At 40.2% G+C, this 21,556-nt stretch overlaps 1 protein-coding gene and 1 long non-coding RNA gene across 3 annotated transcripts in view; one reads left to right on the top strand and one right to left on the bottom strand.

The window, feature by feature from the left end:
* Nucleotides 1-21,556, top strand: part of ACOT12 (acyl-CoA thioesterase 12) — a 51,875-nt gene that overhangs the window by 23,159 nt on the left and 7,160 nt on the right. The window contains exons 6-15 of one of the 2 annotated variants that reach the window (XM_025438162.3): nucleotides 5,973-6,123; nucleotides 7,862-7,981; nucleotides 8,932-9,082; nucleotides 9,721-9,776; nucleotides 10,092-10,155; nucleotides 11,241-11,324; nucleotides 16,312-16,445; nucleotides 18,251-18,379; nucleotides 19,600-19,726; nucleotides 19,982-20,134. In XM_025438162.3, coding sequence (XP_025293947.3) covers nucleotides 5,973-6,123; nucleotides 7,862-7,981; nucleotides 8,932-9,082; nucleotides 9,721-9,776; nucleotides 10,092-10,155; nucleotides 11,241-11,324; nucleotides 16,312-16,445; nucleotides 18,251-18,379; nucleotides 19,600-19,726; nucleotides 19,982-20,131 — 1,166 coding nt within the window. In that variant the 3' untranslated portion in view covers nucleotides 20,132-20,134. Of the gene's footprint in view, nucleotides 1-5,972; nucleotides 6,124-7,861; nucleotides 7,982-8,931; nucleotides 9,083-9,720; nucleotides 9,777-10,091; nucleotides 10,156-11,240; nucleotides 11,325-16,311; nucleotides 16,446-18,250; nucleotides 18,380-19,599; nucleotides 19,727-19,981; nucleotides 20,474-21,556 lie in introns of those variants that run through there. The other variant, XM_025438161.3, reaches the window with a different exon arrangement.
* Nucleotides 7,701-18,256, bottom strand: LOC125754843 (uncharacterized). The gene is made up of 3 exons (XR_007409753.1): nucleotides 16,396-18,256; nucleotides 12,258-12,582; nucleotides 7,701-9,026 (listed from the first exon to the last, which is right to left on the bottom strand). It is a non-coding gene; the product is annotated as an uncharacterized LOC125754843 (long non-coding RNA).

The raw sequence follows: 21,556 nt of genomic DNA on the forward strand, positions 1-21,556 counted from the left end.
AGGAGGGGAGGCTAGAGGGAGGGAGACCAGGCAAGAAGTGAGGAGTGGCTACTCTAGGCAGTAATGTAGAGAGGGGAGGGAAAAGTCCAAATATATACAGAGGGTAACTCAGCAGAATAGGGTCACTCATGAGGGGTGATGGATGAGGAAGAAGTTATTCAGGGTAACTCTCAGGTTTCTTGCCTGAGCAACTGTCTACTTAATAGTGGTGTCATGAACTGAGCTAATGCATACACAGGGCAGGGGAGGGGCATTTCTGATGAGGTAGATGATGAGTTTAGTTTAGCCTGACATGCCTGTGAAACAACCAAAAGGACAAAACCAGGGCTTGGGGAGATTTACTTTGAGACACAACAGCTTACCGGTGGCAATTCAAATGAACCAGTACCTACAATCACCCAGGAAGGGCTCCCAGTGGCACAAGGGTGGTAGGCTAAGAGTGGAACTTATAGCACATGGCCATTCAAGAGATGATCACCGGAAGAGGATGGGTCTATGAAGAAGACCTAGAGTGACTAGTGGAAGGGGTGCAAGGAGAACCAGAGAGACTGGCATCATGAGCCAAAGGAGTAGAGGTACATGAAGAAATGAAAGGTCAGCTGTATTCCAGGAAGTTAGGAATAAAAACTGCCCACTGAACTGGGAATGGGGACATCACCCTCTCGTGCTCCAGCCACTCAAATATAGAGGTAAAATGACTGTAATGGACTTCAGTTTCAGTTTGTTAGGAAGTTAGACAGAACCTCTAGAGGTCTGGTTTAGTTTAGAATTATAGATTTTCAGAGTTTGTTTTTAATCATGTTTCCTCTAATCTGCCCTAAAACAGATTATTCCTTAGCACAAAACAACTCTTAACCTAACTTCATTGATTTGATCTTTTTAGAAATTTTACTAGCTTTCTTGCCATCAAGATATCGTAGAACCTAAAAGCAATTTCTCTTAATGTCAGAGCTGGACCCTGGAACTCTAAGTTGCCAGAGAGCACATGGTTTGCCCATCTGCCCCCTGGTGTATCTGGATGGAGTTTGTTTTGAACTGGACAATACCATCTAAAGGAAGCTAGCTAGATCATCTTCATTATTAAACCATATTTTTAGAAAACCCAAGGTTCTATAGTGATACCAATATCACAACTAATTGGAATCTCTTTCAAGATTTTGTGTGGTTGAAGTGCATATTGTTAGAACAGTTAGAAATTTGAGTCAAAATTTCCTTTCAGAAGAAAAGGAAAATTAGATGAGATTAGATGATGTAAAAGCAGGACTTCTTTGGAATGTGCTCTTGTACCACGGGGTCATTGTTTGGAAGCTTGGCTTATAGGAAAAGACTTCATATTGGAGCATTTATTTATTTTTTTTTAAATATTTATTTTATTATTTATTTATGATAGTCACACAAAGAGAGAGAGAGAGAGAGAGAGAGAGGCAGAGACACAGGCAGAGGGAGAAGCAGGCTCCATGCACCGGGAGCCCAACGTGGGACTCGATCCCGGGTCTCCAGGATCGCGCCCTGGGCCAAAGGCAGGCACCAAACCGCTGTGCCACCCAGGGATCCCCCAATTATTTCTCAGCTAGAAGTCAAGTCTTTATGAGCATTATCCTAGTTTGATCCTTTCTGGTTATGAGAAGGAAAACTAGAATATCCTCAATTCAGGTCAAAGTTCCTGACCCAAAATTGTAGAATGAATGCAAAAATTGTCCAAACAGAATGATGACCCAATACTTAATGAACATCCAAGGTACAAGTATTGACCTCTGGACAAGTATGCTCTTATTTAAAGGCTGTAGAAAGGGTGAGGTTTGTTTACCATGCTTAACTTGAGTACACAGCCAGAGCTGTGAGCCTGACTTGGTCTCTAAGCCTGGGAGAGCCATATTTCTCCATTGATTGGCAATTACCTGCCGCCAACAAGCATGCTTTAGTACCGAGGTCATCTGTACTCAGTATATTTCTGCATACAAGTCACAGCTGATGCTTATGCACACATGACCTGCCCTAGTACCCACTTCTGCGTAGCCCAGTGCATGCCATGTATGTCTTCATAAGAATTGAGTAGCTTTTTCTTTAAAGTTATCCCTCAAAAAAGAAGGAATTGCCTTATATTTGAGTCTTTATAATGTCTCTCATAAGGCCCACTCAGTTTTGAATTTTATAATTATTTTAAATTATTTAAAAATAGTACACATACACAGGGTGAAAAGCTCAAAAGCTATAAAAAAGGCATTCAGTTAAAAGGTAAGACTTCCTACCATCAGTATCTCCCAGTTAGCCAGTTCCTATCGTCAAAGACAACCAATATTACACTCTAGCACATATTTGGAGCACAGTATTCAAACAGCTACGTCCCTTTCTTTTTTCATTTAGCATTTTATTTTAGAGATAATTTATATTTATTTTGAACAAAAAAAGTAAGATATACCAACCTAAAAAAAACTTAGTACTGGTTTTAGATATTAATAGGATATCATCTGACAAAGTCAGTAACAGCAAAAAAAAAAAAAAAAAGAGAGAGAGAGAGAGAAATTGAAATAGATTGAAGATTTCATGTGCCTTTTAAAGACCACTTTAAGAAGCAGGCCAATACTGATGACAGCAATATAGTGGACTTGCTGTCAAAAACAAACTAAAATCTCTGGATAAAATATTTACAAACATGTTTCTAAACACATCTCAGCAGGGAGAAAAATAAGAGAAAACCTTGAAGTCCAGAAATGACTAGAAAACCCAATGTAGCAGTGTACGGTGATAGAAGACCTGGCATTTGCTCTGGACTCTGTAGGTGTTAGAAGACCTTGAACTTGTGTTTTAATGGGCCTGCAAAAGATCAGGACAAAACCAGTGGCCCATGTTACATTGAAGATTATGTCAGGGAACCTTATAAGTAGCTGCAAACCTAAAAAAATGATATTCTTGGTGAGTCAGTTAGAAAAATCTCAATCCCCAGAGAGCTTTCTTAGGGATGCTTTCCTATCTGAGCCTTAGCCCTAGGTAGAATGGGGGGGGGGGGGGGGAGGGGCAGGGAAACGTGTTAACCTTAAGGAATTCAATCACAATCACTAGCACATTCTCATGTAGATTTGACATCAGAATTCACATCATTTGTTTGGACTGAAACAAGACCACATGAAATTTAGTGGGAACTGCTACTTCCCACTAATACCCCTGGTGATCTATAACAATAAATGCAAACCCCTGTAGAAAATGACTTTAAGCCCAGCTCTCAAGAATCCCCACACATATTAGATCCAAGGGATATTAACTCCTAGTCAAAAATAATAAAAAATAAAATTAAAAAAAATCACCCAAATCCAGAGGAAGCCCCAGAAAATGGAAAGAGGCCCACAAAGACTATAATTACTGCATTTAACATATAAAAAATATTAAGTAAGAATGTTAATATATTTTAAGAAATAGAATCAAAAGTATTGTTCAGGAATAAAGAAATTACCTAGGGCAGCCTGGGTGGCTCAGCAGTTTAGCGCCGCCTTCAGCCCAGGGCGTGATCCTGGAGACCCAGGATCAAGTCCTGCATCAAGGCTCTCTGCATTGAGCCTGCTTCTCCCCCTGTCTGTGTTTCTGCCTCTCTGTGTCTGTGTCTGTCTGAATAAATAAAATCTTAAAAAAAAAAAAATTACCTAGAAGGTTGGACAAAGAAACAAAGAGAATTTCTATATAAAAATATATATAATAATTTAAATTTGAAACTCAGTGAACAGATTAAGCTGCCAATAAGACAGTAACCGGAAGATAGATATGAAGGAGTTACCTAGAATGCAGATGGATTGGCAAAGAGATGGGAATTATATGGAAGATTTGAAGACATAAAGGAATAAGAAGTCTAACATGCATCTAATCAAAGTTCCAGAAGGAAAGAATAAAAAGAAAGGGAGAGGTAACACTTGAAGCAAATGACATAGACATTTCATTCAGAAGTAACAAGAAAGTTTAATATACTTATGAAAAGATGTTGGACTTCATTAATCAGAGAAATGAAAATTATAACCAACACAAGATATTTCACACCCACAAAACTGGAAAAATTTGAAGAGACAATATTAAGCAAAAATGCAGAGCAGTGGCAACTCTAATAAACAACACATAGAAATGTAAATTGGTACATTTAATTACCTAAAAAATTCTCTTGAAAGCAAAGACTGAATGTGGAATAAACCAGCACAGCTAAGTTTATTTGTCCATTCATTCAATAAATATTTACTAAGCACCTATCTTCAGGATTTATATTAGAATTTAAGAAAATATCAGTTCTTGACCAAAAGAGCTTAGGATCTAGTGGGTCAGACAATCAAAGATCACACAAATATACATAAAACTATAATTGTGAAAGAAAAGTACACATGAGAGGTCATGTCAGTGGGAATTAGCTGCTAGGCCTGGGAAGGCTCTCCTGAAGAAAAGATGCCTGGGCCAACAGAATGTTGAGGAGGAAAAATTTTCCTCTACCCTATAAACTATTTCTAGCTGGTATAAGAATTCAATTGACAAGAGACAGATTAACAGGAGAAAATCAACAAAAGTTTAATTACATGTATACTGTCTACATACATGGGAGAGACCCAGAAAAGTACTTAGGTATAGGACTGAAAAAAGGTCTCATAGCTGGAACGGAACAAAGAGAGAGAGATTGAGAGGGAATATGTTGAGGGGAGGGTGGTGGTCCTGACTACCTGGGGCTGGAGAGGTAGGCACAAGCCAGACAAAGAAGGAGGAGTTTAGGGTCATGGGAAGGCTTTGAGCTTTTTAGACTAGGATGTTATGGGATGTTTCTGATGTGTTTTTAAGTAGATGACTGAAATGATCAGTGGAATGAAGGGGGGAAATTAAAAGACTATCAATTAATTAGAAATCTAAAAATTTCATGAGAAAATGCAGTTTAAGGTCTTTGCAGCTGCACTTCTCTTCTCACTTATATGTGACTGTGCCAAGAATGGCCCCATTCCCAGTTCCCAACAGCTGGCCAATCTGTGCTCTTGGACTGCAAGCTCAGCTCTGCCTCTGACAGCACAACCAGGATGGCACCCCTGATTTGTAAATCCTCCCCCTACCTCCTCAAACAATAGCACATGAGATTTAGGCCTAGCTGGTGATTCACTAGACGATGCAGGAAGCATAATTGAATACATTTTACTGCTTTGCAGCCAGAGTAAATGATTTCTCCATTGTTGAGAGTAAAAACCAATTTGTCAGTAAATGAAGCAGATATGATTCAAAGGAAGCAGAAGGACACGGGAAATACTCATTGTGTCTTTTCTGTTTGTGACTGCATTCATTGCAAAACAGTAACCATGGGAGGCTACATTCCCATTCTAAAGTTTATACTAGAGCAAACTATTCCAGATTCTCAGTGTCTGGGGTCCTTTATAGCTCAAACTCCTTTCATTTTGACCACCTTATTGAGGTGTAATTTATGTACTATAAATAATAAATATTATTAATAATAATTATAAATAGTAATTATAGCTTATAAATATACTTACAAATAATTGATGTACCGTCAATTCATGTGCTCATGTTTGAAGTGTAGTTTGATAAGTTTTGAAACATGTACACCAATAAAACCATCACCTCAATCAAGATAACATATCCATCAAGTCCCAAATTTTTTTTTCCTCTCCCTCCCTGATCTGCCCCACCTCCACTCCAAACAACTCAAGTTTAAGTTCAATTATTCTCTTAATCAAAAGTCCTGTGAACTTGTAAGATAGGTTGGAATACAGTCTCTAAAAGGGCCTTTCTCATCAGTTATCTTATCCAGTTCTCTGTGAATATCCACCATTCAGGTGAAAGTTACTCTGTAGAACGAAGTCCATTTATTTCCTCAGGAGATTTAAATCTTTGGGAATAATTTAATTTTTCTAAAAATCCCCTAAGATCCGTGCTGCTAGGAAGGAAAGCCATGGTCCCAAGTTCTGCAGTTAACTCCACCAATATTAATGTTTGCATCTACCTTTCAGACCCCATTTGTGATGAAGGAATGGTTTCCACAAGTGGCACATCTGTTCAGAGTATTGAACTTGTCCTTCCACCCCATGCAAACCATCATGGAAATACTTTTGGTGGCCAAATTATGGCTTGGATGGAGACCGTGGCTACTATTTCTGCAAGGTTCTTGGTTTTGGCTTTGGCGTTTGATGTTGGGTTAAGTGAGGAGAGGTCAGAAGGGTTCTGGGTCCCAGTTATTGAGCTAGCCAAGGGGAGAAGAGTGTTGCCTTTTATTAAAATGAAAAAATAAGCCATTTACCTGTTTCCCTAAGGATTAATCTGTCCTTTTGTTTGAAGGTGAAGGTTTATGTTCTTAGTTCAAAAATAAAAATGAAATGACTGTTCTAATACTTTATTCTGAATTGTAAATGTTGGTCATGTAACCCTTAAACTCCCCGTAATGATATAGATGCAAAACAGAAATAGAAGCAGCCTTTACACTTAAAAATAGTCAAGTTGCAAACTTTTTTAAAGGCAGTTTACAATTAGGTTTGACCTTTGAAATGCCTGGTTAGAATCATATGGCTAGAGGATTACCTGAAAAATAAAATGAGAAAGTGGAAGGAGCTTGAAAGAAAACTTTTAAGTATTCTTCAGTTTCAAAAAAAAAAAAAAAAAAAAAAAAAGGCATTTTATTCTTAATGGAACCACGTAGGTTAATTGAGCAGCTTTAAGGAACATTGTGTATTCTAAAAAGGCATTTGAACAGGAACTGCCCTACTGACAATTTCTGTGACTGTTGAAAATTGTTAAGATTTTATTTTCCCCAAATTAAAAGAATTTTATTATGAATGTTTATAATTGTGACTATAGTTAGAAACCTGTAGAAATCCTTCTTATAAATCATGCACAAATAAGAGAGCTCCTTTTTATTTTTATTTTTTTTAATTTTTATTTATTTATGTATGATAGTCACAGAGAGAGAGAGAGGCAGAGACACAGGCAGAGGGAGAAGCAGGCTCCATACACCGGGAGCCCGATATGGGATGCAATCCCGGGTCTCCAGGATCGCGCCCTGGGCCAAAGGCAGGCGCTAAACCGCTGCGCCACCCAGGGATCCCGAGAGCTCCTTTTTAAAATGAGATTGTCATTCTCAATGACAAAGTATTTGAACCTATTCTATTGTAAAAGTTTACAATATAATTAGCTGTGGCATAGTCTGTTCACTTAGTGTTGGCACAATTCCTTTGAGTAATTGAACGACGAAGTGGGAATCTAAAATGTAGGAAATTACAAAAGTAACTTTCTGAGATTAAATATACTTTTTACGTATTTCAAAATTTCACAATCAAAAAAATTGTAATATGTGTACATTGTAGCCCTTTAGGCTTTGTGTAGCAATCCAGGTAATTTTCCCATAGGGAAAAAAATTAGTCTTTTGATATATGAGTGAATTCAGTTAACTGTGAAGCTGAGGAACTGGTATGAACTGTATTAACTGGCAGTTCCTTCACTGTGCCCTGCTTCAACCTGGGAGTCATGACTCTGTGATTGTGATCCTGAGCCATCAGGATGAGTAGAACCCTCCCATGAGAACAAAGGACATTGGCTTGTTTCTCAGAGGGACTTTTATCAAGAACAAAACAAGAGCAGGGCTGTCCACCCAAGAGCAGAAGCACCAAGCATCTTGGTAAAGAACCTACAGCTTGGGGTCGTGATATTTCCCAAAATATTTGCAGGGAGTGTACAAACTCTCAACGCACGTTATTTAGTTATTTATTTCACTCTTAAAAGAATTAAAAGATATGATGATTTAGAGAGCACATTGAGTATTTGTCTCTTGCATTGGTTAAACAAATCAATAGTTCATGAAAATACTTAAGAGTGTGGGCACTTTCTCCTCCCTTCCCTGTTTCCTCAGCCGCCTCTGTGGGGCGCACCCTCTTCTGAAGTCCGTGGACATGTTTAAGTTCCGGGGACCATCCACTGTGGGAGATCGGCTGGTTTTCAATGCCATTGTCAACAATACATTTCAAACCTGGTAAAGCCCACCTAATCCTCTTAGGCAGCTACGAACAAATTTGAACTTGCACATGAATAATTTTTTATTTTTATTTCAATCTGGGGATGAGTGTAGGTACTACTATAAAGTAACCAAGTTCCTTCTCATTTTTTTCTGGAAGTTCATTCAGTCGTCAACAGCTGTAGACACTCATATTAACCCTCTTTTTGCTTGGGCCTCTTCATAGTTCATAAATTGTGATGGGCTGGTTTTTGTCTCTTAATAAAGGGGACTCCCAGTGGGCCTGGTATGGTTTTGGTGTGGTCCTGTCATAATTACTAACTCTTCCTTTCATTTTCAAGAGTCCCAGTGACTTCATGCTCAACTGACTCATTTTTTTTTTCAACTGACTCATAATGGACCTGTTATTTATCACCATGTAGTCCAAACCGCTTCCCAGTTATTTTTATTATTCATGATACACAATGAAAATATTTAATTTCATATTAGTTCTTCTAAAATGTGAAAAAGAGTATGTTTCCTATCCAATTTTAATATCTGATGCTTTTAATATAGAACTGTTGTTTTTAAGGGAGGAAACTTGCCTTTAGCACAATTAACTCCCCTCACGCCTCATTGCCAAAATATGTTCATGAATATATATAAAGTCCTAGCTGGCCTTTCCCCCACATGATGATGGGAAAGTATAGTGGAAATGCTTCCAGGGGCTAGTAGGTCAGATCCATTGACCTGATGAAACGGATTTTAACAATTGCATAGACTTGCAATGATAAAGAGAGAGCCCAGGGCCCTCATTCTTGTTCTCACTTGGAAGAGTGGTGGTGGTGGTGGTGGTGGTGGTGCTGGTGGTGCTGGTGGTGAGTGGTAGCGGTGGTGACGGTGGCGGTGGTGACGGTGGTGGTGGTGGCGGGCAGAGAGGCCTGGCGTGCTCTGGTTCTCCGCCCACGGCCCCGTGTTGTCCTCCGCAGTGTGGAAGTGGGAGTGCGCGTGGAGGCCTTTGACTGTCAGGAGTGGTCTGAGGGCCGGGGCCGGCACATCAACAGTGCTTTTCTCATTTATAATGCTGTCAATGATAAGGAAGAACTGGTCACATTTCCCAGAATCAAACCCATGTCAAAGGTCAGTTATTGGCACGTGAGTCTCCATGATTGGATCACTTATTTGAGGGGAAATGGTGGGTACAGGGCTCCACCCAGAAATTCCTCACACCTGCCACAACTTCCAAGCCTCTCCCTCTTTGGATTTTTTTTTCTCTTCTATATCACAAAGTAAAATGGACATTTTATTTTCTTCCCCCCCCTCCCGCCCCCCCGCGTCATTCTCATCATTTGTTGAAGTAACAGAGGCCCTGGAGACCTGGGCTAGGCCACACATGGCGGGGGAGCCTGTCACCTTCTGGGCCACATTGTGACTCTCTTCTCCCACTTCCCTACATTTAGCTGCGGTGGGACTATACCCTCCCCTCATCTGAGGTGCGTGAGTGCCAACTCTCACCTCTCCTAAAAACTCTATAGTGAGATATGTGTATAATTCTGGTAACAGAAATGGTAACAATCACTACTTTAAAAAAAGAAAAAGGCTGTAAAGGTTGTGTTTTTACCCATGCACCCGGCCTCTGTGAGTGATGAGGACAGTTCACGCAGGGACACTGCGTGTGCCCCAGCTAGCCCCTTCAACTGAATTAGGAGAGAGAGACGTCAGGATTGTAGCACTGAAATATTAGAAATTTATTGATTTTGCTTTGTTTTTTATTAAAGGACGATTTGAGACGGTATCATGGAGCTATTGCACGCAAGAGAATTCGCCTAGGCAGGTAAGGGACCTGGGTTAAGGATTTCATGCTATCTTCTCTTATCTAGCAAATTATGTAACAAAAGGCTCCTCTCTGGGTCTGTGTTCCCACACCATGTGAAATGAGAAGGTCTGATGTTTCCTGGCTGGAGGCTAACCGTGACGGAAATTGATCTTCCTGATAATTCCACTACTAAAAAGCAGCTTTTAAAACTGTGGATTTCAGTTCAAGAAAGTGTCTCGATTACTGTTGTTGCACTAAATGCAGGGAAGGAAACTTATTTACTATTATAACATTATTATTATGATATGTTACTTAATTTTAATTTTTTTCCAGAAAATATGTTATTTCCCACAAAGAAGAGGTACCACTCTGTGTACACTGGGACGTAACCAACCAGGTAACGGTTTTATTATATGGAGCTCTTCATGTAAAAATTGCATCATTATTAAAATGGAAAATGGCATCATCATAAAAATGAAAGTTCCCATGTTTAACGGATTCAGGTTGTGCCTACCCAGGTTAGATGAGAAGGTGAAATATATCAACTATTTATCTCAAAATGAAACAAAACCATTCAGTAAGTGGTGACCAACTAGTTGCTTCTCTGCCTTGTTTGAATTACGTGTATAGTTTCCAAAGTACCTACTCAGAATGATCTATCATCAGATGCATTCAGGCAGCATGACATCAAGAGCTGGTGTCCCTGCGATTTGTGCTGAATGATATGCCTTCCAGCTTGCATTTTTATAACACAACAACAAAGTATTAGCCGTTATAAAGTTTTTGACCATGAAATATAAAGGGAAATCGAAGTTTACTGTTGATTCTAAGTCATATTAAAAGATAATGTTGTCTTTGCTGGAGACACCAATTAATATGACACTAATTTGCGAAGCATGTAGGCCTTGTGTTATTTTGTCTGAATTCTGAATTAAGAGTTGGAGACAGGGACACCTGCATGGCTGAGCAGTTGAGCATCTGCCTTTGACTCAGGATGTGATCCTAGTCCAGGGATCAAGTCCCACGCTGGGCTACCTGTGAGGAACCTGCTTTTTCCTCTATGTCTCTGCTTCTCTGTGTGTCTCTCAGGAATGAATGAATGAATGAATGAATGAGTAAAAAGAGCTGGAGGTGGGGGGAGGGGGGCACCTGGGTGGCTCAGTGGTTGAGCGTCTGCCTTCAGCTCAAGTCATGATCCCGGGGTCTTGGGATCCACTTGATCCCTGAATCAAGTGCTGCACTGAGCTCCCTGCGGGGAGCCTGCTTCTCCCTCTGCCTATGTCTCTGCCTCTCTCTATGTGTCTCTCATGAATAAATAAATAAAATCTTAAAAAGAGTTGGAGATGGAAACAGTGTTACCTATAGCTTAGTTCTAAGCTCAGCATTACCATTTGGCTTGAACAGGTCCCACTTAGAGGCAGAAACTATTTGATCACATATCTGTGGGTCGAACTCTCAGCTTTTACAACATTTGTATTTTAGGTATCCCTGAGTAACGCCAATGTGGAGGCTCTCAAAAATCTGGCAGCCAGAAGTGGTTGGGAGGTTACCAGTGTGGTGGAAAAGGTAGGAGGCATCCAGGTATATGCACAACCTGCTGGCCATCACAAATGAAAGTGGTCATGGTGGTGGTGGTTCTGCTGCTTCTACTGCTGCTTTTAAGAAGGTAAATCTTCCTGAGAAACTTTTTTCTAAGACTCAAGTACCTTTCCAGTGCTGTCTCTACTCCTCCATGCTGGTGAATCTGGGATCCTTTGGTGCGCCCCAAACATTCCTACCTCTGAACTTCTCATATCCCACTTCTCTCTAACTGGTCTTCAAGCCTTGGGACAAATGCTTCTTTCTGCATGAAGCCACCCCTATTACCCCTGACTGAAGGAACTCCACCCTCCCCGTAGGAATCCCCTTAGCAATGACTTTTTCAAAATTAATTTGTCAATGAATTATGCACTGTCTTGTGACTTGTCTCCACAGCTACATCGCATTGATGTTGGTGTCTCATGGTGTACTTTAACTTTTTACACGTGGTCTTTTCCTCTAACTAGATTACGGACTTTTTATGAAAGAAGCCTTGCCTTGATTTCTTTGTATCTCTCTTGGCACCTTTTACACCGTTTTTGCAGGTCTTCAAACTTAAATACACATATATCATTTGGATCCTGATTTGTCTAATTTCACAGGCATGTCAGGGGATCTGGGGAAGCTGCTGCCCACACTAGCTAAACTGTCAGGTCAGCCCAGGAGTCCCAATCCCTGCGGTGCCCGGCACCCGGCAGCTGCGCAGTCATGTCTACTCTCTGTGCTCACAGTCGGGGTGTCCTGTTTCTCATCAGTGGAGCAGGGGCCTCCACAATAGGGGGACCGTTATGTCCTGCTTTTCCTGGGGCAGTCCTGGTTCTCCCATCATAGTGATGATCCCATCGTAATCCATTGTCTTATCATAATTATTAATAATGCTTCCATGCCCCAGTCGGGACGATACATTATGCGGTCACTTACCCTGAAGCTGAAGCAAACTCAGATGCTACTTTACTGCTTCTTTTCAACTTTGGCTCTTGTCAGTACTTCGTTCCGGATGGTTGGCTTTTCCCATGTCTTTGTCGTCGCTTCTGCATCCCTTCAGGATCTCCCTTACCCTTTTTGGATCCAGTTATGTTTCCACATATGCTTAATTCAGTGATGCAGAAACATAGGTTTCATGTAATAAAATGATCTTTTTCTCTTTATCCCACATAAAAGATGCTTCAAGACTTTTACTAGTATGAAATCTGCTTCTTGCATCATTGCTGGAGTCTAAGCAGCACTGGAAAGGGCAAACTTGTGTCTGGAGTGAAGGAAGAGAACATGTTTTGTGAAGTCATATAATACACAAAACCTTCAGCTCTTTGGGAGCTTGGGGCCAAAATAAACCTAAACAAAGAAATGCTGTATTTGTTAGTGTCCAAGGAGAGCCATCAATAATTCATTCTTAATTTTTGTGTGGGTTCTGATTAGAAGATACTATATAATTAAAGCAACATTCTTAAGTCATTTCTGTTGAATTCAAAGCCCTCCAGTTACTTAGATTATATTTATGATAAAACTTGATTCTTTTTCCTTTCCAGGCCATCCTCTTCTCTCCTACTTCTTAAAACTTTCATATTGTTTTAATTTTAAAATACAATGCTCTTAGTTTTTTCTGTTACCTCTTCATTGAATAATTCTTACAACTATCTGCTGTGAATCATACTTATTTCAGGTTTTAAAATCTGTACTTATTTTTTATATAAATTAGTTAAATAGCAAAGGTTGAAGATTTCTGGTATTTGTAATTAAAATGAGCAGTACTAATTCTTTTAAGTCTTATTTCATTTTTATGTACAGTGATGGAATTCATAATAGTAGCAGTACAAGAAGCAAAAGGTGAACCCTCACTCTGAAGGAGCTTGCAGGCTATTTTGGCAACACCACACATAAACATTTAGCAGCGGATGAATAATTTTCAGGTAGTTGATAAGCAAGTCCAGTGTTTAAATCATAAAGGTCAGCTCTTAGGCACCGCAAAGTAAAACAAGACTGTTTAGAGAAAACTTTTGAAAGGAGGTGATTCTTTTCTCCTTGTCGGGAGCTTGAGTAGATGCCGGAGGGTGAAAGGGGCTGTGTAGGCAGTGAGTAGCTTGAGCCCAATCCCCAGGGTAGAAATTAGCCTGGATAGGAGACTGTCCTGGGAGAGTAGCTTTTTATTTAGGGGGTAGTAGCTGAGAAAGGTGATGAAAGCCAGAATGGTAAGGACCCTTGAAAACCTTTCCATAGAACAAAACCCAGTACAGGAAACAGAGCAGAGGGAGCTATTCTCACTGCAGCTGGGGAGGGGCTGGTCCCAGAGCTCCAACGACCAGTTCTCCTCCCCAGCACCCCCCCGCACCCCACCCCCTGGGTAATTCCCCAGGCACCTCCCCACCCAGGCCTCTGTGAAGAACTTTGTCCTCCTTCTTGTAATGTTGTCTCAACAACAACGGATAGTATAAAACAGATAGTAGGGATCCCTGGGTGGCGCAGCGGTTTGGCGCCTGCCTTTGGCCCAGGGTGCGATCCTGGAGACCCGGGATCGAATCCCACATCAGGCTCCCGGTGCTTGGAGCCTGCTTCTCCTTCTGCCTGTGTCTCTGCCCCTCTCTCTCTCTCTCTCTCTGTGACTATCATAAATAAAAAAACAAAAAAACAAAAAAAAAAAACAGATAGTATAAAATTCTAAAACTATACTCTTTTCTCTTCTGCCGTTGGCATAAGATATCCAAATCCATTAAACAGAATCTCATTAGAATGAAAAAACAATACCGTTCTAAACTGTTGGCAATTTCAAGCTTACTCACCTTAAGCTTCATGTCATAGAATAAAATTCACGAGGCATCAAATGATAAAATGTTTGATTGGTTACAGATGGAATTTAACCTGTATTCTTGTGAGCGTGAAAGGTTTCACATTTTCTCAAAGAGTTGGTTTTGGAGAATTTTTTCACTAAGCAGAAGTTGACTTTTCTAAAATACTAAGGTTTAAAGAGATCACCACCAACCGCCGCCTTCCCCTGCCTGCTTTGTCTGCATCGGTGCCATTGATTCTCACAGAAGAGCAATGAGAAGGGCTTTCTGCTACCTTCACCTTCTGGGAGAAGGCTCGAAACATCGTGCACTCGTCCAATACCGTACTCGGCGCTGGAGATGTTTAGTAACCCCTGGGAGGGCCGAGTTTAGTGGTGGCTGTGCAGCGTGACATTTGCTGTGGCTTCGGGAGAGGAAGCAGCAGCAGGTGTCTGCAACCCAGGGAGCAGCCCTAGGAAGCCATCACAATGCTTTTCTAGAAAGCTGCTCCCAGGTTGATTCTTTCTGAAGAAGTGAGAAAGAATCTGTTCCAGGCCTTCTCCTCTAGCGTCTGGTGGTTTGCTGGCCATCTTTGGCGGACCTTGGCTTTAAATGTGTCACCTGACTGCCTTCATCTTCATATGGTGTCTCCCAGTGAGCATATCTGTGTCTAAATTTTCCCTTTTTATCAGGACATCAGTCATTATTGGATTAGGGGCCCATCCAACTATGCTACAACCTCATCTTAACTAGTTGCATCTACAAGGACCGTCTTTCCAAATAAGGTCACATTCTGAAGTGCTGAGAGAACTTACCATATGAATTTGAGGAGACACAATTCAGTACTCAGCCCAAGATTACATCCCTCCCCACCCTTATTCCATCAGTGTAGACCATGGCTGCCCCAAGGCCTGAATCTGACAGAAGCTAACCTGGCCACCTGCCCTTGCCTCTTGTGAGATTGCAGAGCCCCAGAAGTCTGATGTGGGGTCCCAGGGCCACCAAATTTTGATGACTTCCTTCTGGATTTACACCAGGGAACCTCAGTTTACTCCTGCCTTATAGGGGACAAAGTTAGGCATGGCTATGTTGGGGTGAGTCTCAGCCACCACCTGGAGCCGCATTCATGGCTTTCTGTTTGATATACGTCCACAGCCCAGGTCATGTCCTCGTTTGTGGGCTCAGTTTAAAGACAGTCATGGCACAAGGATCAACTAGAGGTAAAATGGTGTGAACAAATAGCCACTCCTTTTCTTTCTAAGCTGCTTTTAGTCAATTTCTTATTTCTTGATTCTCTTCTTGAAGATGTTTATGTTTAAATAAAGGTTTTTCTCCCTCACAGCCTGACTTGTCCATCTGCTCGATTCCTACAGTGAAGTCTTAACCCTCTGTTTATTTGTCTTCTTACAGCTTGTTGCCATGGGGATGATTATAAGATGGCACATTTCAACACTAACTTCAAAGCACCATGAAAGAGATGGAGAAAATGGGCAGGGTGGAAATGTGTTCTTAACTGAACACATATCTCTGATTATTAGCAAAAGTGCAATAGCAGGAGAGTTTGGAGTAACAGGGGATCCATTATCGTTTATGTCAAATGGCTGCCCAAGACAGGTGTCCTCTCATCTAAGGAATAACAATATTAGAAACCCAGGAATTGGCCTCTCTGCAAGATGGGCACTTGTGATTCATAAATTAAAGAATGCTTTGTGCTGAAGAAACATGGTGCTTCAGCAGCCCTTTGGAAAGGTTGACTTGGTGCTAGAGGTGGTGGTGTGCTTCCTGCACCCCTTGGCATGCCTTGGCACGCTTGGCATCCTAAGAAAGTGTCCAGGTTCTCTGGAGAGGAATTGACAGGCTTCTCTATCAGCCTACTGATATTTTCTATTGTTCCTGGGTAGAGGCAGGGAAATATCACAAAGAGATAAAAAAATAAAGGCTTACATTTTTTTATTTTTCAAGATCAAACTGTTGCACAATAATTAAATAACCCAAGTCACATATTAATTATATAGAGGACATAGAGGATAACATCCTGGTCCAAGCTCTAGACATCCAAATATTCGAAGTGAAATTGCCATGATTTGGCTTCATTGTTATTCAGGTGCCGAGATACCTTAGCTAGTACAATCAACCTATGACTCTGTGTGTGATTTTAAAAGTCAAAATATCCATATTTCTTTTATAATTTATTTTTTCCTGTTATTATCTTTTAGATAAAAATATATACCCTGGAAGAGAATGACATTTTATCTGTTTGGGTTGAGAAACATGTGGAAAGGCCTGCACACTTGACTTACCATCTCTTGTCTGACTTTACCAAGAGACCTTTGTGGGACCCCCATTACGTGTAAGAATACATTTAAAATATTTCCTTCAATAACATCATGTAAAGGGTGGTCTCCATATTGCAATCCATCTCCATTGCCCGACATATGACCTGTTGTTTATTAATGAAAGAGTATGTTTTAGAACTTGGCTCTGCACTGAAAACTGCATCAAGTGCTATTGAGAGATGCAAAACAAAAATTATCTTAATAATTTATCATTTCTGTTGAGTTGACATGCTTTACCTACATCTGTTGCAATCCTACCAACAACTCTACACTTGGTATTAGTCCCACTTAACAAGAGGGAGGTTCTGAGATTTGCCAAGATGGCACAGACAGGAGAGCAACCAAACCTGAATTGGAACCCAGATCCATCGAGTTCTGAATTCCACACCCTTGTACTTTAATACACAGTTCTGTTGCTCTTGAGGAAGTGTTTATCTAATCATCCTTCCCACTTCCCACTCTTGGTATTTAATTAGCAGTTCCTTCTTTTTCCGTGAAGCAGCATTCTCTGGTGAGAAGCTGAGGGGCAGCTGTGTGAGTAACAAAGTCAAAGGCTTTCCTTCCTGCTTTTCCTGATCAGGGCCAACTCCCTTCAAGCCCACGTCTCTTCCTTCTGTTACTTCCTGTCTCCTGCATCCCAAACCAATCTCCTCTGCTCTGTCGCTCCCTTCCTGGAATACAAGGTGCTGAGTCCCCTCACCTGCAGGGACAGGGTCTGATTACACTAGGGCCACGTCCCCTCCTCCGAGGAGTCCCAGCTCCAGGGCTACAGCACCCAAGGCCTCACTGGGCATCTTGCTGGGAGACGGGCTTCCTATTAGGCATTATCAGTTATTTCCTAACCTTGATGAGGTTAGAAGCTCAGCTTTAAAATGGCTAAACCTGATAATGATTAATACCATGTAATAGACAATTTAATACCGCTAAAGTGAAACACCTCTGGGGACATGAGTTACATCTGCATAGATGCCAGAATAATACATCATGGTTAATGCTATCATAGTGGAACACTCTGAAAGAAGGAATACTTCACAGTACTCTTGCATCAATATTTGTAGATACTCTCTAAGTACAAAACTATTAGCACGAACAATAGCTAAACTTTGGCGTTGATTCATTTCAAATGTTCCTTGTACTATTTTCTACATCACCTGACATTCCAGCCAAACTGAACTTGAATAGATGGAGGAATGGATGAATGAATGAATTTTAACTCAACTTACTTGTCTTGTGTACCTACCTTGATTCAGGTACTGTGCCAGATGTTTTCCTTTAATCCTCACAATAACTCCATAGTTATTCTACTTGCATTTTAGGTGAAAAAAATAAAGTGACTTGCCTAATATAACATAGATACGGAGTATGCATATGGGATTCAAAAACAAGTTGTTTGACTCTGAACTTGGTGCTCTTACCAGCATACCATATTCCTTTATCTAAGAGTCCTTCTTCCATGACTGTCCTTATAATTCACTAGTCTTCAGATATTATTACCTGATCCTAGGGAGAGAAATAATTTTGTAGAAAACAACTATAAATGCCTTTCTCTGAAGTGTTGAGGGCAGTGACCTTAGAATCATATGGCCACCATTCTCTCCATCATATGCATTATTATTCCTGCTGACCAAACAGCTTTCTAAAGACAGACTTTGGGAAATAATGCTGGCTTTGGGAGGATGTGAGCAGAAGACTGAATGTAGGCATCAGGAGTTCTCAAAAAAAAAAAAAAGTAGTGGAGTTCTATAAACAAACAGATGTGAATGCCTTATTCAAGCAAGTAGAAAAGTGTAGCCTTTCTTTCACTGTTGTATTTACATAGGTCCTGTGAAGTCATAGACTGCGTGAGTGAAGATGATCAGATATATTATATCACTTGTCCTGTAGTGAATGGTGACAAACCCAAAGACTTGGTAGTACTTGTATCACGAAGAAGGCCTCTCAAAGATGGGTGAGTATATGGGACTTAAGTGTTATAGTAATGTTTTATAGAAGAGGAGGAAATGCAAAAGTTGATATGAAAATAAGGAAAGCAATATTGGCATTTCTGGTCTTGAGTGATGTTCATCTGAATTTTTTCTAGATGGACCTTCAGTTATTTTAAAAAGTCATCTATGAAATGCCACCTGCATGCAAAGCACCATTCAAGGTTCCTGAAGCAGTTCCTTTTCCTTTTGCTGTCTGCACGTTAATGCTGATAGTCAGCAGAACTTTGGAATATTCCATTATCAGTAAAAATGCAGTGACTGCCAAAAATGCAGTGACTGCCAAATAAAACATCAGGAATAGGTTTAGAATTTGCAAAGGCTCAATTATGCTAGACATTCAAAATGTCTGGCTGCCAGTTAGGACTGTTGACTAGAGAGTTTGTCCATGACTTCTCTGTGGGCATTGGACTTCTCCGGGCACAGTGTCTGTGTTCTAAGGGGAAGTGTCCTAAGAGTTAAGTGCTCAAAGAAATAAGAGGTAGATGCTTCTAGAACATTTAAGGTCTACACCTGGAACTGGCCAGCATCGTTTCCCAGGTCAAAGCTGGCCTATGGAAATAAATCACACACATGGGTGAATATGAATTCACGTGGACATTCAATGTAGCACCATTTATTATGGCAAAAGATAGAGAAATAAACTGAAGGTCCATCTTATAAATTATGGTAGAGTGCTGTGCCATCATTAAAAACAATGAAGTAGCTATAGAGGCACTGATTCAGAAATACCTCCAAAGATTTATAAGTAGGCAAAAATCAAATTGTAGGCCAGTATTTAGAAAATGATTGTATTTATGCAAAAATCTTTGTATGCATTGGCATACATCAGTGTTATAGATTTATAAAAAAGTCTTCAGGGATACACAGCCAAATGTTAACAGCAGTCACTACAACCCATTAGGGCATAATAAAACATGCTTAGAACATGACTCCAGCTTTGTGGAGTTGCACAAAGTGTAAGTAATTCTTAGGCGGAAGATACCTGCGGCCCCTAACCCTTCCCTATACTTGAATGTAGCCATAGAGAAGGTATTCTAATGCAGAACCCTCATCCAGAAGAGCTGGGTCTCCATAGTTTCACTTCTACTTATATAAACAAGTTGAATTAACTGCAGGAATTTATTTTCTAACAACTGTTCTTCATTTCTCAGAATAACTTAGAGAATGCCCTTTCATTTTTCAGCAACACTTACACGGTGGCAGTGAAGTCGGTTACTCTACCATCAGTTCCACCTTCTCCTCAGTACAGCAGAAGTGAAATTTTATGTGCTGGATTTCTCATCCATGCTATTGACAGCAGTTCCTGTACCGTAAGTTTGATGAAACATCTGCACCTTAATTTGCTCCTGCATATATAGAGAAATCCTTTACCCACATTTCCTAATTAACTGTAATTCTATCGTGTGTGTTCCACATCAGGGGAATCCTAAGGTCATCCTTTTAGATCCACTCCAGAACATCCCCAGATCAGGGCGATAGCCTCCTCTATACCAACAAGACTCAGATCCCTATGTGAAAAAGTTCTAAGTCAACAATTGAAATAATGTATTTTCTTTCTGAAACAGGTATCATACTTCAACCAGATTTCTGCTAGCATCTCCCCTTACTTTGCTGGAAATCTTGGTGGCTGGTCAAAATCCATCGAAGAGACAGCAGCCTCTTGTATACAATTCATAGAGAATGCTACTGATGATGGGTTGATAGACATATTTTAAACGGTAAACTTTCAATTACCTGTAATTTTATTTCCTACCTTTAATTCCAACTAGCCCAGGCACTTGGTAAGCCTTTGGGTCACAAAATAATTTACTATTAGTCTAAGCAAAATGCAGGTAGAAAGGGATTAAAAAATAAAATTCATGGGATGCCTGGGTGGCTAAGTGGTTGAGCACCTGCCTTTGGCCCAGGCTGTGATGGAGTCCCGGGATCAAGACCCATAATGGGCTTCCTGCATGGAGCCTGCTTCTCCCTCTGCCTGTGTCCCTGCCTCTCTCTGTGTCTCTCATGAATAAATAAATAAAATCTTTTAAAAAATAAAAATCATCTCAGGTCAAATACCAGTGATGTGGGTAGTATTAAACGAGCTTCAACCCTGTTTTAGATCATCGGTGGCTCTCCACAACCTTCCAAGGGCACAGGCAGTGAAAACTGCCCATACGCAATTCTGTATGGACTATAAAATGGTACAAATATGGTTTAAAATGATCATAAGCATTTTTAGGCTACAGAGATGAAACATGTGTTCTGTTTAAAATTTTATAAATCAATAAAGGTAAGTTGGCTAGTTGATTAATAGTGTGGAATTGTTCCATATATGGCAGATATCTGTATGTCAGGAGCATCTGACAAGATGTATTACATGTTTTAGAGCTTTAAATTAGGAAGACATTAAAACATAATGGAATCCAATCAATTTTAGTAATAGGAACTACTTTAGTAGTGTCATTTCACATATATTCAAGGTGGCTGACCAATTTAGTATCTATTGCTATATATACACACAAAAACTACCTGCAAAATGTGATATTGCAGAGAAAGAGAATATTAACTGAGCTCTTCCTTCATAACCATTACATTAGCACTTTATTCCCCAGACTTCAACATTCATTATTCTACTCTGTGACTTGTCTTAACTCAAAAGACAAACCAGAATATGGCAAGTTGGCCTCCTATACAAGACAACATTTAAAAGTTGAAGGACTTCTCCATTAGAATTTAGAGCACTTAAGAGGTTAGGTACATCCTTGCTGTCACTATGTCAAATCTCTACTTCTGCTTCCTGTGCCTGCCTCCTCCCCCGGCCCATCCACTCACCCAGCCTAGATCTGGTTGTTAATTATTTTTATTCTGTATCAGCAGGCTTTCACTTCCATAAACTTTGGATTGTGCTCGTTTTATGAGTTAACACTGATATACAGTAAGAAGAGCAGATATGCAGGTTTAAATGACTATACTTTTCAGAAGTAGGAAGATTTTTGAGAATATTTTTATATTTTAAAAAAGGTGAAAAAGTTAGCAATGAAGGCTACATTACACTAAAATTTTATATGGTAAAATTTCAAACCTCTCCTATAATTGAGAGTTTTAACTTCTGCCTATTGTAGGTCTTTGAATTTATATATATTTTTTGAAAATTACTG

This window comes from Canis lupus, chromosome 3 (genome assembly GCF_003254725.2).
Source record: "Canis lupus dingo isolate Sandy chromosome 3, ASM325472v2, whole genome shotgun sequence".
NCBI classification, from domain to species: Eukaryota; Metazoa; Chordata; class Mammalia; order Carnivora; family Canidae; genus Canis; species Canis lupus.